This window comes from Rhinolophus sinicus, linkage group LG15 (genome assembly GCF_036562045.2).
Source record: "Rhinolophus sinicus isolate RSC01 linkage group LG15, ASM3656204v1, whole genome shotgun sequence".
Taxonomy (NCBI): Eukaryota; Metazoa; Chordata; class Mammalia; order Chiroptera; family Rhinolophidae; genus Rhinolophus; species Rhinolophus sinicus.
In genome coordinates, this window is record NC_133764.1 from 9931633 (window position 1) to 9944012 (window position 12380).

General features: G+C 35.3%; 1 protein-coding gene across 9 annotated transcripts in view; it reads left to right on the top strand.

The window, feature by feature from the left end:
• Positions 1 to 12380, top strand: part of MYH10 (myosin heavy chain 10) — a 133757-nt gene that overhangs the window by 15192 nt on the left and 106185 nt on the right. For all 9 annotated transcript variants that reach the window (XM_074320490.1, XM_074320489.1, XM_019745120.2 and 6 more), the window contains exon 3: positions 8295 to 8451. In XM_074320490.1, coding sequence (XP_074176591.1) covers positions 8295 to 8451 — 157 coding nt within the window. The remainder of the gene's footprint in view (positions 1 to 8294; positions 8452 to 12380) is intronic.

Consider the following 12380-nt stretch of genomic DNA (forward strand, 5'->3'; position numbering starts at 1 on the left):
TTGTTTTTCTAGGAATTCTTCTGTTTCATCTAAATTTTTTTTAATTTTTAAAAATTTATGTATTTTTTCAGTTACAGTTGACTGTCAGTATTTTATATTAGTTACAGGTGTACAGCATAATGGTTAAACATTTATATAATTTATGCAGTGATCCCCCCATTGGCCTAATTCCCACCTGGTACTATACATAGTTGTTGCAGTAACATCTAAATTTTCAAATTTGTGAGCGTGAAGTTGTTCATAACACCCTCTTATTTTCTGTAGGACTTGTAGTGATGTTCTCTTTCATTCATGGTACTGATAATTTGTTCTATCCTTTTTTTAATGAGTCTTATCAGAGGTTTATCAATATTATTAGTCTTGTCAAAGAACAGACTTGACTTTTGTTGGTCCTCTTTTCCCTTCCTTCCTTCTTATCTATCTAACCACCTAATTCCGTACCTTTCACACATTTGTTTTATTTCTTCCTACAGTCATCTGCTGTGTAATAATGTTTTGGTCATGATGGACTGTATGTATATGACAGTCATCTCATAAGATTATAATGGAACTGAAAAATTCCTATCACCAAGTGAGGTGGTAATGTCATAGCGCAACACCTTACACAAATACTTACCTTTGTGTTACAATTGTCTACAGTATTCAGTACAGCAACACTACAGGTTTGTAGCCTTAACATACTGCACACGTTTGCCCTAGGAGCTATAGGGGAACAGGATTTGTCACACCAAAAATGTCTCTTTGGCATAAGGATTATTTTAGGCTGATTAATTTTAAGAAATAGCAGACATGGGAGTAGCTCTGAAAACCAAGTAAAAGGTACCCTTTGTAAAAGATACTTACATTTGTAAGGGAAATCTCCATCTGTGAGGGTGTTTCCCTCTTGTACCTGGAAGAGGGGGATGACCTTATCTCTGGAAAAGCTTAAATATTCAGAAGACATAGCTGCATAACAACCTTACCCTTGTTTACTGTGCTTTTCCTGGTCACCTCCTGTGACTGACACCCCCACCCCCAACATCTTTTTGTCTTTAGCTGGAGCTGGTATTTAATGTGGTGGCTTCAGCCATTTTGGCGAGTTAACTCAATTTTCCTGGGTCTCTCCCATGGAAGGTATACATGTTATTAAACTTTTATTTGTTTTTTCCTTGTAATCTTTTATCACAGGGATGTCTCAGCCAGGAACCCAGTAAGAGAGAAAATTATTTTTCCTCCCCTACAGAGCAACAGGTTATATACCGTGTAGCCCAGGTGTGTAGTAGGCTGTACCATCTAGGTTTGTGTTAAGTTCACACAAGAACGCAATCGCCTAACAACACATTTCTATGGGTTTAATTTGTTGTTCATTAAGTTTTGAGATAGATACGTAGATCATTGGGGTTTTTTTCAGGTGGTCATTTTCTAATATGTACTTTAAAAGCTATAGTTTTATTGTAAGTAATAAGCTTTAATTAGCAGTAGTCTACAAATTTTAATATGTTGTGTTTTTATTCTTCAGTTCAAAATAATGAGGATGTCTTCATTGACTCTACAGGTTACTTAAAAGTAAATTGCTCACTATCCAAATTAAGGGGATTTTCAGGTTTATTTTGGTATTTCTAATATATGTAATCCCCCAGTGGTCAGAGAATAGAAACATTCAGAGGAGAATGATTTCAGTCCTTTGTAGTTTGTTAGGCTTGCTATGTAGTCCTCATATGATGAGTTTGGATAAGAAGTCATTGTGTACTTAAAAAACACACATCTGCAGTTAATGTCTCTTATATATGCAGTGTCGTTCAATCTTACATGTTCTTAGGTTTTTGGATTTTTTTCCTGCTTGTTCTGTCAGTTACTGTTAACATCTTTCTTTCTCTTTTTAGTTTTGTCAGTTTTTTCTGTGTACATGTTGAAGTTATGTAACCACATATGTAGAAATGTAGAATTTTTATATCTTTCTGGTGAATCATCATGAAATGATCTTCATTTTTAGTAATGCTTCTTGCAAATTTTACTTTGTTCGATGTTAGTGTTTGCTTGGACCTCAGAACACTGGAACTCCATTGACTCCTGACTCCCAAACTTACGTGCCGCTGCTGTTTATTTCTCTGTATTTTAAAACCCACGAGCTACTTATTCCATCTTAGTCAGTATCCATTTAGTTTTATCCATTTACTTTCTATTACTTTTCATTTTTTTCTACATCTCTTAGTTTCCATCTTTCATTTAGAAAAGGTCTCTATTTGTCTGACAGTGTCTGTATTTCATCTTCATTTTTTAAGCTTTTTTTCCACCTGGATTTAGATTTGAAAGATGGCAATTGTTTTCTTTCAACCTTATGAAGATACCATTGCATTGTGTTCTGCCTTCCATCTTTTATCTGTTGAGCATTCAGCTTATAGTTTTATTGTTGTTTCTTTGAAGGTAACATTTTTTCTTCGTACTGGCTATTTCTAAAATTTTCTGTGCCTTTGGCTTTCAGGGGAACAGGATTTGTTTGGCTTTCAGGGGAACAGGATTTGTTTAATTATCTACTCTGATATGCTTAGGAAAGCTTTTCTTTTGTACATTTTGCTTGGAGCTTGGAGCATTTTTGAATCTGGCTTTGATGCCTTTTGTCAGTTCTGGAAAATTCTTAGTTATTATCTCTTGAGATACTGCTTCTACTCCATTCTCTCTTTTCTTCTCCTTGGACTCAAATGCCTCATATGTCAGACGTTTTCATTATGTCCCATATATCTCTCACATTCTTCTATATTTTCATCCTGTTTTCTCCCATGCTTCAGTCTGGATGTTTGCTTCTGATTAAAATGTCAACTAACTAATTCTTTCTTCAGCCATATCTAATTTGCTGTTAAACACATCCATTGAATTCTTGATTTCAGTTACTGTTTTTCTGCTTTAGAATTTTCATTTGAGTTTTCTTTTAATAGTTTCTAATTCTCTGTCAGAATTCTCAATCATGTATTTTAATTACTTGAACACATTATAAATAAAAACAGACTCACAGGGGATCCAGATGTATTATCTTTTAATTATAACTAATAATTATCTTATTAGTTATACCTGTTGCCTTATGTACCAGTTATTGTATATAAGAAATTATGAAGGTAATTTGACGATCTGGATGGCATTAAGCTCATTCTAGAGTTCTGCTTTGGGTAGGCAGTTAAGCTAAGGGGGCTAGCATGTGTCCATCAGTCAGGGATTGACATGTTTCCCAACTATGCTGCAGGCTGGTCTACTTCTGATATACTTCTAACTCTTAGGGTGTAGCCATTGGGGTCCCAACCGAAAGCCTGGGGTATTACCCTCATCCTGGGTTGCCAGAACTTTTAATTTTGTTCTAGCCTTGCATGCTGCTGAAAGTTCTGCTCAGCTTCTTGCTTCTCAGCAACAGTTTCCGGGATTTGTGACTATTATCCGCCTAAAAAAGAAGAATTCTGTATCGTTAAATATTCAATCACTTTTCAGATTTTCCTTAATGTGTCAGAAATGTTTATTATAGTTGGTCTATTCAATTCAAGATCTAGACAAGGTCAATGTATTGTAATTGGTGGTTATGTCTCTTCTAATCTACATATTCCCCCCCCCCTTTTTTTATTTGAAGAAACAAGGTCAGTTGTGTTGTAGAATTTCCCATATTTTGGATTTTATTGATTGCATTCCTATGGTGGGTCCAGATGCTTGGATTCAGAAGGCATATAATGCCAGGTTGTCTTACACTTTATGATTTTGAAATTGATCAGTGAGTTAGTAGTGAGTCAGTTTGGGTTTTGGCAGCCCTATTTGTGCATTGGGTGTGTCCTCGTCTGCCATACACCTAAGGGCTTTAGCAGCCAGTGGTGAGCTCTGTCCAGATCCATTATTTCATTAGGGGCTGCGAAATGGGGGCAGTCTAATGCCATCACTCCTTCTGCGTTTATTGGCTTGACGAGTTCTTTTTAACCCAGTATATATTATCCTTCCCCTCCACATGTACACAAAGTTTTCTTCAAGTTTATTTTTTATTATTCTTTTTACAAAGTTTTAAAAAGACTTGCCTGGAATGCCCATCTCCTCTCTAGTATTGGGAAATTTTACTTATCTTTTAAGTGCCAGACCTCTGTGTTAGAAAGCAGGGATAGGTGTATACACTATTTCATAGATTGAAAGGATTAGAGAACCAGGAAATAGAGGCAGGTGTAGATGTCATGTCATGGCAGGTGTATTGCTCCTTTTTCCCCAAAGGAGCAATAATGATTAATATTTTAGTTACCCTTTCTCTGCTCTCTATATTTATCTGTCCTCTAAGTATTTTTTTTATTGGTTTTACCTGTGTGCCTCTTTTTATTATTTGTTCTATTTTTCTTTAGGTAAGAAGCTCTCTCAGAATGGGTCCATTCTCACTTGATTTCCTGATATCCATTCGGCTTTTTTTCCCCCTCCACTATGGGTTATTTTTTATTATTTCAGATGAACCATTACAGTTTTTCCTTGCCCTAGTCACCTCTTTTTTTCCTTATTGCATTTCTGTTCCATTATGTAGAATTCATATTATATTACATTCTGTTGCAGCTATAAATCTCTTTCCTAAAGTTTTCTTTTAGCTTATTTTGTAGATACTTTCCATAGGTAATTTCTTTCTCAGAATCTTCTGGATGATGATTTATCTTCTCCTTACTAACACAGGGTTGGTTTTTTGTGTTTTGTTTTGTTTTTTAACACCCATGTGAATTTTATCTATGCAAATGTGTGAGTGGATTATTCTTTCTTTTGGGTGGTTTCTTCTGAGAGCTGCATTTGGGGTGTAGGTTTATGTGTTGCTCCCAGTTCAGTCTGTTCCTTATCTCTGCTCCATTGCAGTGACATCTACACCTGCCTCTGTTTCCTGGTTCTCTAATCCTTTGAATCTATGAAATAGTGTATACACCGATCCCTGCTTTCTAACACAGAGGCCTGGCACTTAAAGGATAAGTAAAATTTCCCAACACTAGACAGGAGATGGGCATTCCGGGCAGAGTGACCAGCACATGTAGAAGCAGGAGGCATAAAGCAGCATAGCCTGTTAGAAAATCACATCGTTTTTTGTGCCAATATTTTTGTATATTTCTCTAAAGCATGTATTGACTTTACTTGGTGTCTTAAAGGGTATGCAAACTTGTCCCGTAAGCCTTTGCAGTTCTTCAGAATTTTCTCATGGCTTTAGCAATTCAATATTTCCAACTGCTCACTAGGCATACTACTGGGCTTACCTACTATAATAATGAATCACCTTTTAACATACTACAATCTCAACATGTTAAAAAGGGATTCATTCTTTTTTCTTTATTTACAGTAACTTTTCCAGTCTCTAAAGCTTGAAAACCTTGGAGTCATCTTTAACTTGTCTCTTAAATGGTTTTCCTCTATTCAGAGTTACTGAATGCTGTTGTGTCTCCATCCATGATTCATCCCTTCTCCATTTTTGTATTGCCTTTTCTCTCATCTAGGCTGTTACTGTGCCAGGACTGTTCGAGCTGTCTCCACTTCCTGCTTCTCACCTCTTGCCCCTTCACTCTATTTTCCATATGGCTGCCAGATTTATACTTTTTCAAAAATGCTTTTTCTTTCCATTGCGCTTCTCTCCTGTACTTCTAATACCTAATCGCCTAGAGAGGACATCTAAATTGTTCAGTTTGACCTTCCAGGCTCTTATCTCTCACATTCCACAGTACAAACAATTTTCAGCTAGACTGGTCTTTTCACTCTGCCTTGGATATATCCTGTCACCAAGTGTTATGCTCTTACTATTAATGCTCTTAACTATTTAATGCTCTTTATCCCTCCTTTTGACCCAAGCCTTCAAAAAGACCACCCAGGTCTGAATTTTGTACCTAGTCTTATAGTTTCTGACAAGATGGCCATGTTCTGCTCCAGTAGAGTTTCTCTACTGTTACAATTCCTCTTCGTCTGCCTCTTTCTCTTTTTCTACCACCCTCTTTTTAGTGCCATATATTGTGCCTTGTTTATTTACTGTATATTTGTTGCCTTCATAACTAGAGTGTATTTTTCTTGAATGTGCTTAATATCTTGTGTATTTAAATATTTCAGTGGAGTTTAATTTGAACTCTAAGTTCTCAGATAGTTATTTTAACATTGCCCTCCTCCCATGCGCCTTGGGGAAGACAAAGGTGATATAGTATCAATTCATTTATCATTTAGCTAATTTTCTAGACAGAAATTAGCTCTTTAAGCACATACATTTAACTTCTACTTAACCATTTATTACTGCCCCTCTTTGACAAGCACAGGATGCTGATGATTATTTAATCTTGCTTTTTGATGACTTACTCATATTTGAGACATGCTCACTTTTGTAATCCTAGTCCTCAGAAAAGTACCCAACATGTGGTAGAAACACATGTTGGAATTATTTCTGATTAAAATGTCATTGTCATGATTTGTCATCATGCCATGCGCTCTATGGGAGTTTAACTTTCTTAGAGTTTTTTGTTTTGTTTCGTTTTTTGCCAGTCTGCAATTATTTGCCTCTTATAAAAGTACAGAATCTGTAGCTTCATGATAGACAATGTTCTAATTTTTGAATGAAAAAGTGAGGCCATATATATATATATAGATACATACCTATATGTATATATAGGTATATATCTATGTATATATATTATTCATCAAGATGTATAGTTATGATATGTTAATTTTACTGTATATAACTAAAACTAAATAAAAATATTAAAATATTCAGATTGCCCTTCCTCAGCTTTCTCACCCTTAATACAATCTTTGTTTTTATTGTCTCCATTGCCTTTTTGTCCCATGGGTGGCAGAGATGTGCTGGGCTAGTTTAGCCTAGAGACTTGATCGTGAGAAAGAGCCAAGTTGATGGTGTGAGAAAAACCCTAGTTAGCCTGGGTTCTGAGTCGTGTGCTGTTCTAAGAGAAAGCCAGCAGTCTGAAGACCTAAGTGGTCAGCAAAGGAGAGGAAAGGAATGACTCTGGCCTCAGGCAAACAGGGACAGATGTCCATCTAGTCAGTTCATCTGCCAGGCAGACAGCCCAATCAGTGACCTTAGGGCAGGGCTCTTTGCCTTCTGTCCTCTCTTATACCTCTAATCTGGAAGGAAGGGCATTCCACGTTAGAGCCTAGACTGTGAGTTAAGGAAAGAGAGAGAGGAGAACAGCCACAGGGATAGTTCTGATCACTTAACAACCTATTCCGGCAGGCTTTCATTCTCTTGTTTTAGCACCACTAGTAACTGCAGTATTCAAAGTAGTCTCTAGAGTGCCTTCTGGTGGCAACTGCCAAGGGTTTCAGCCCTTAGGAACACAGCTGTTAGTTAGAATCCCCCTTAGTGTTTTCCGGGGAAGCAGGCCATGGAGCTGAACACCATCCGTTCTCAGCCTAGTGTAGTGTCCTCCTGCCTTTGGATTCGGTCTGCCCAAATCACCTAAGTAACAGGTTGGCTTCATAATGCGACGGAGTGTCCTTTCCAAACACCATTAGTCCCTCAGAGGACTGGAGCACCTGGCAGCAATCCCAACTGTTCTTGTTTTTCCGTAATTCCCAGGGTCGATTTTGTAGATTATGCTCAGAAATCATTCCATGTGAATTTAAAAAATCTAAAAGTCAAAAGTGTTTATAGTATCAGTTGTGAGTACTGATTACCGTACTGATCAGGAAAGGTTTCTATTTTCTAGACCAGTGGCACTTAAAAATTAATGAGAACCCCCCAGAGAGCTTTTGTTTATGTTTCTAGATATTTACTGTAGTAAAAATTAAAACAAATTCTTAAAATGTCAATTCATTTAAAACTAATAAACCATTTATTTAAATAAATTATCTTAAAAATAAATGTATAACAAGTTAACAAATTATTTTTTATGAAAAAAAACTGCAGTTTCCAAAACAAAAATTAGAAGAGTACAAAACTTTACATTTTGGTAAATCTCTTTAATAATCACCTTTTCAGATAATTGTGGATATTCTTCTTTGATACTATATCCCAACTTAACAAATGGTATTTTCTTAAAGAGTAGTTGCAGTGTGGAATCTGAGTGTAGACAAATAACATATTGTTTGAACCTTATAGTAGCCCTGTGAAGTCATGAAGCATATTATTATTTCCATTTTACAGATGAAGGGATTGAATCCAGGAAAGTGCCACTTAATAAACTCTCTGAGAGAACTACTTGTGGTTTGGAATTGCCCATCGTGGGCTAGATTTAATTTGGGGGATAGATTAATCATTCAAAGGATAAAGGCTCCTTGTTCAAATTACTGTGTGGTTTGTCTGATATATGCATTTTTTAAAAAACTGTACTTTATTTTTATTCTAGACTTATTCTGGACTCTTCTGTGTAGTCATAAATCCTTACAAGAATCTTCCAATTTACTCTGAGAATATTATTGAAATGTACAGAGGGAAGAAACGTCACGAGATGCCTCCACACATCTATGCCATATCTGAATCTGCTTACAGATGCATGCTTCAAGGTAACTGGAAATGTCAGAATGCTCAGTATTCAGAATTTCTTAAATGTAATTAGGTATTTTATTAGATACTAAAATCTTTTCAAAAAAGATTAGACTTTTAAAAATCTTGTTAAAAAAGATTAAAAAGTAATAAATATGTATTGTAGAAAATTACGAATTCTTAGGATTAGAATGGGCAAAATGGCCATTTTTTATAGGAAGCTGGTATGTTTGTTGCTTCATAAATACTTCACATTAATTTTTATGTTAAAAAGCATCTAGTTTTTATATACACTTGATCTCCACCACAAGCCAGTATAATAATCAAAGCTCTATTGTATTAGTTTTTAAAACCAACAGGAAGAATAATAGAAAAGATGGATGCTTCGTTGGGGAAAGAAAGATGATAAAATATTTCTGATTTAAATGCATGTAAAGGAGACAACCAAAAGTTAAAAAGCATGTGTCAAGTTGGTTGATTTTTTTATTGTTTTCTTTTGGATTTAGAATGAAATATAAATTTGAAGAGTCATTTATTTGAATCATGGCTTTAGACACAGTGGCTTATGGAGGGACATTGTTGTTGAAAACCAGGATATAGCAGTTTTGAATGCTCAAAAAGACTACATTGCACATGAGACTTCCTAGTGCTATGTGAAGTCGTCTATAATTACTCCACCTCTACCTCCTTGTATTTTTTTAAGTAAGTTCTATAAGGTTTAATAAAATCTATGCAGTTCTTGTGAAATAGTTCCATGAACATCAGAAATGACAGGGTGTGTTGTTGCATCTACCTTTCATCAAATTGCAAGTCAAGAAAAGGCTGTCCTGGTGACTGGGTTTGAGGGTAGTGTGAAGAAATTAAAGTACAATACCCACTTCTTCAAGTTTTATTTGGATACTTTTGTATACCAGTTTCTCTGAGGCAAGTAGGAAGGACTTCAAGACTAGAATAATGTCTCAGGTTCAATACCCCAAATCAGCTTAAGAAAAGGTGAAATTTAATAACCTTTCTTAGGTTCAAAGCCAAATAATACTAAGAAATGGCTATAGCTGTGATAAATTGTTACTATGTAATGGAGAAAGAAAGATTGTCAGCTTCTTTGGTTTTGGTTCTGTCTCTATTAAGAATAATCTTTGTATACAGAAAAACATTTGTATAAATGAGAAAACTCTCTTATATGGAGAAGAAACTGGAGAAAGTACACCCCTTCTCTAACTGAATCCATATTTCCTCATCTAAACAAATACATTCTTACAACTGAGATTGTTGATCCTCTGGTCTTTGAAGTACTATATTGAAGGGAAGTTTCCAGAAGGCTGGGACAGGCTCACACATGTAATTCTAATTTTTAAAAGGGAAGAAACTCCAGACTGCTGAGCTTAATACAGCTGCCAGGAAAGATTCTAAAATCCATTGTTAACAGTCTAAAAACAACATGAAAATATTGACCACATTACTTCTGCTTGGTGGGAAGGGAAATACAGTAGATAGTATTGTGTTAACAGGGAATTAGGACTTCTGCATGGCATGTCACAGTCTGCTGTGCTGTCCTCGTGGCTGCTTGCTGAAAGGTTGTACTTGAGGTGCTGATCAATGACTGAGGTTGGCCAGGTGGGACAGGGTGTGTGCATCAATGGGCTTGGACCCTTTCCAACATCTTTACCAATATACTTAGAGAACGGGATGCAAACATTTGTAGATGACATGAATCTGGGAGGGAAAATAAATCATTTGATGAAAAAAACCCAATATTTTAAAAATGTCTTGACAGGTTGATTGGGGAACTAGATCTAACAAAATACTTAACAGGGATAAATGTTAATGTCCCATTACTGGGTTCTCAAACGAACTCTGTGGATACAGAATGAGGAAGATGTGGCTGACTAGCGTATCGTAGTATTATTAATACCATCATTAATGCTAAAATGGACATTTATTGAATATTACTATGTGCCAGGCACGGAGCTAATTGCTTCATGGGTGTGTTATTTAATCCACAATAATCCTATAAAGTAAATAGGATTACTGTGCCTACTCTATGGAGGTGTAAGAAGTTAAAAACGACCAAGAAAATGCAGATAGTAAGAGGTATGAGCTAGGATTCAAAACCAAGGCAATGTGACATTCTTATCCACAAAAATAAATTTCTGTGTGAAAGTTAAAAAGAATTATAGTAGTTGGTAGCTTTGATGACATAATGTAAAAGTTTGATACATAAAATAACCCACTCTAACCAACTCTGTTATAGTCCATTCTGTAAGCAGAAGGCTACCTGCGGATGTGCTCCATATACAACACAATTGGGTGGGGACATCTGCTGGGGTAGGTCAGTAGCACATGCAGTTGCTGATGAAGCTCATACTACCTTCCAATGCTGATCAATTTAGGTTTTCAATTGCAAATGTTAGCAAATAGCTAAATGTAAATGGGCCTATGAAGAGGTTCTATAGTTGGAGAGGGGACCATGCAGAGGATTCAGAGCATATGGTTTCACTGAGCAGTTTGTTTGTTTGTTTAATACAAAAACAGAAGACAGCTTAATTTTTTTCTTAAGTTTGGATTCTAGGGGATATTGTATCAATAAAATGCAGTGTGCCTGGCACATAGTAGTTGCTCAAGAAATGAATGAATGAAAGTTCTTAGACATAAATTTGATTACAAAAATTACAAACTCAGTTTTCATTAGATTTATGCCTAACTATAATATATACCTTAATATAACTAAGGATTTCATGTTTTTAATTTTCAGGGGAACTTTAAATTTTTTAATTTCCAATTGTTCACCATTAATGTATAGAAATATATATTTTTTAAATATACTATATATTGACATTGTATTTTGCAATCTTGCAAAACTCATTCTGGAAGGGTTTTTTTTTGGAGCTTGTTTGGGATTTTCTGTGTAGCCAGTCATGCCCTCTGTAAATAGAGACATTTTATTTCCTCCTTTCCAATTCTATGCTTTTAATTTTTTTTCTTGCCTTGTGGTATTGAGTAGGTGTGGTGAGAACAGACATTCTTATTTTATTCCTGATCTTAAAGGGGGCGACATTCAGTGTTTCACCATTAAGGATTATGTCAAGGAAAGGGTTTTTTGTAGATATCCTTTATCAGATTGCTGGAATTCCCTGTATTCCTAGTTTGCTGAGGTTTTTGTTGTTTAATCATGAATGGATGTTGAGTTTTATCAAATGCTTTTTCCATATCTATTCAGATGATTATATGGTTTTCCACTTTAGTCTCGATACAGTGAATTAGATTGTTTGCCTTTTGGATGTTGAGCTAACCTTGCATTCTCAGGATAAACACGACTTGCTCATCTTGTGTATGATCCTTTTTATATATTGTTGGATTTGATTTGCCAACATTTCATTAAGAATTTTTGTGCCATTGTTCATGAGATATTTGTATGTCATTTTCTTTTATTATGTCTTTTTCTGATTTTAGTATTAGGGTAGGGCTTTGTCTCTTAGAATGGGTTGGGAAATATTTCTTCCTCTTCAATTTTCTGAAGAGTTTATATAGAATTGGTATCATTTTCTTTCCCCCTTCAATATTTTGTAGAAGTCACCAGTAAAGCTATGTTTTCTTTTTGGGAAAGTTTTTAATTACAAATTAAATTTTTTTATTGAGGTACAATTGACATATAATATCATATTTCACAAATTCAGTTTCTTTACTAGATATAGGGCTTTTCAGGTTATTATTTCTTCTTGAGTAACCTTTAATATTTTTGCTTTCAAGAACTTGTCCCTTTCATCTTCACTGTCAAATTTTTTGATATAAAGTGGTTCCTAATATTTCCTTATTATCTTTTATCTATGGGATCTGTAGTGGTGTTGTTTTGGTAATTTGTGTCTTTTTCCTGATCAGTTTGGTTAGAAGTTTATCAATTTCATTGATTTTTCTCAAAGAACCAGCCTTTTGTTTCATTTTTTTCCTTCTT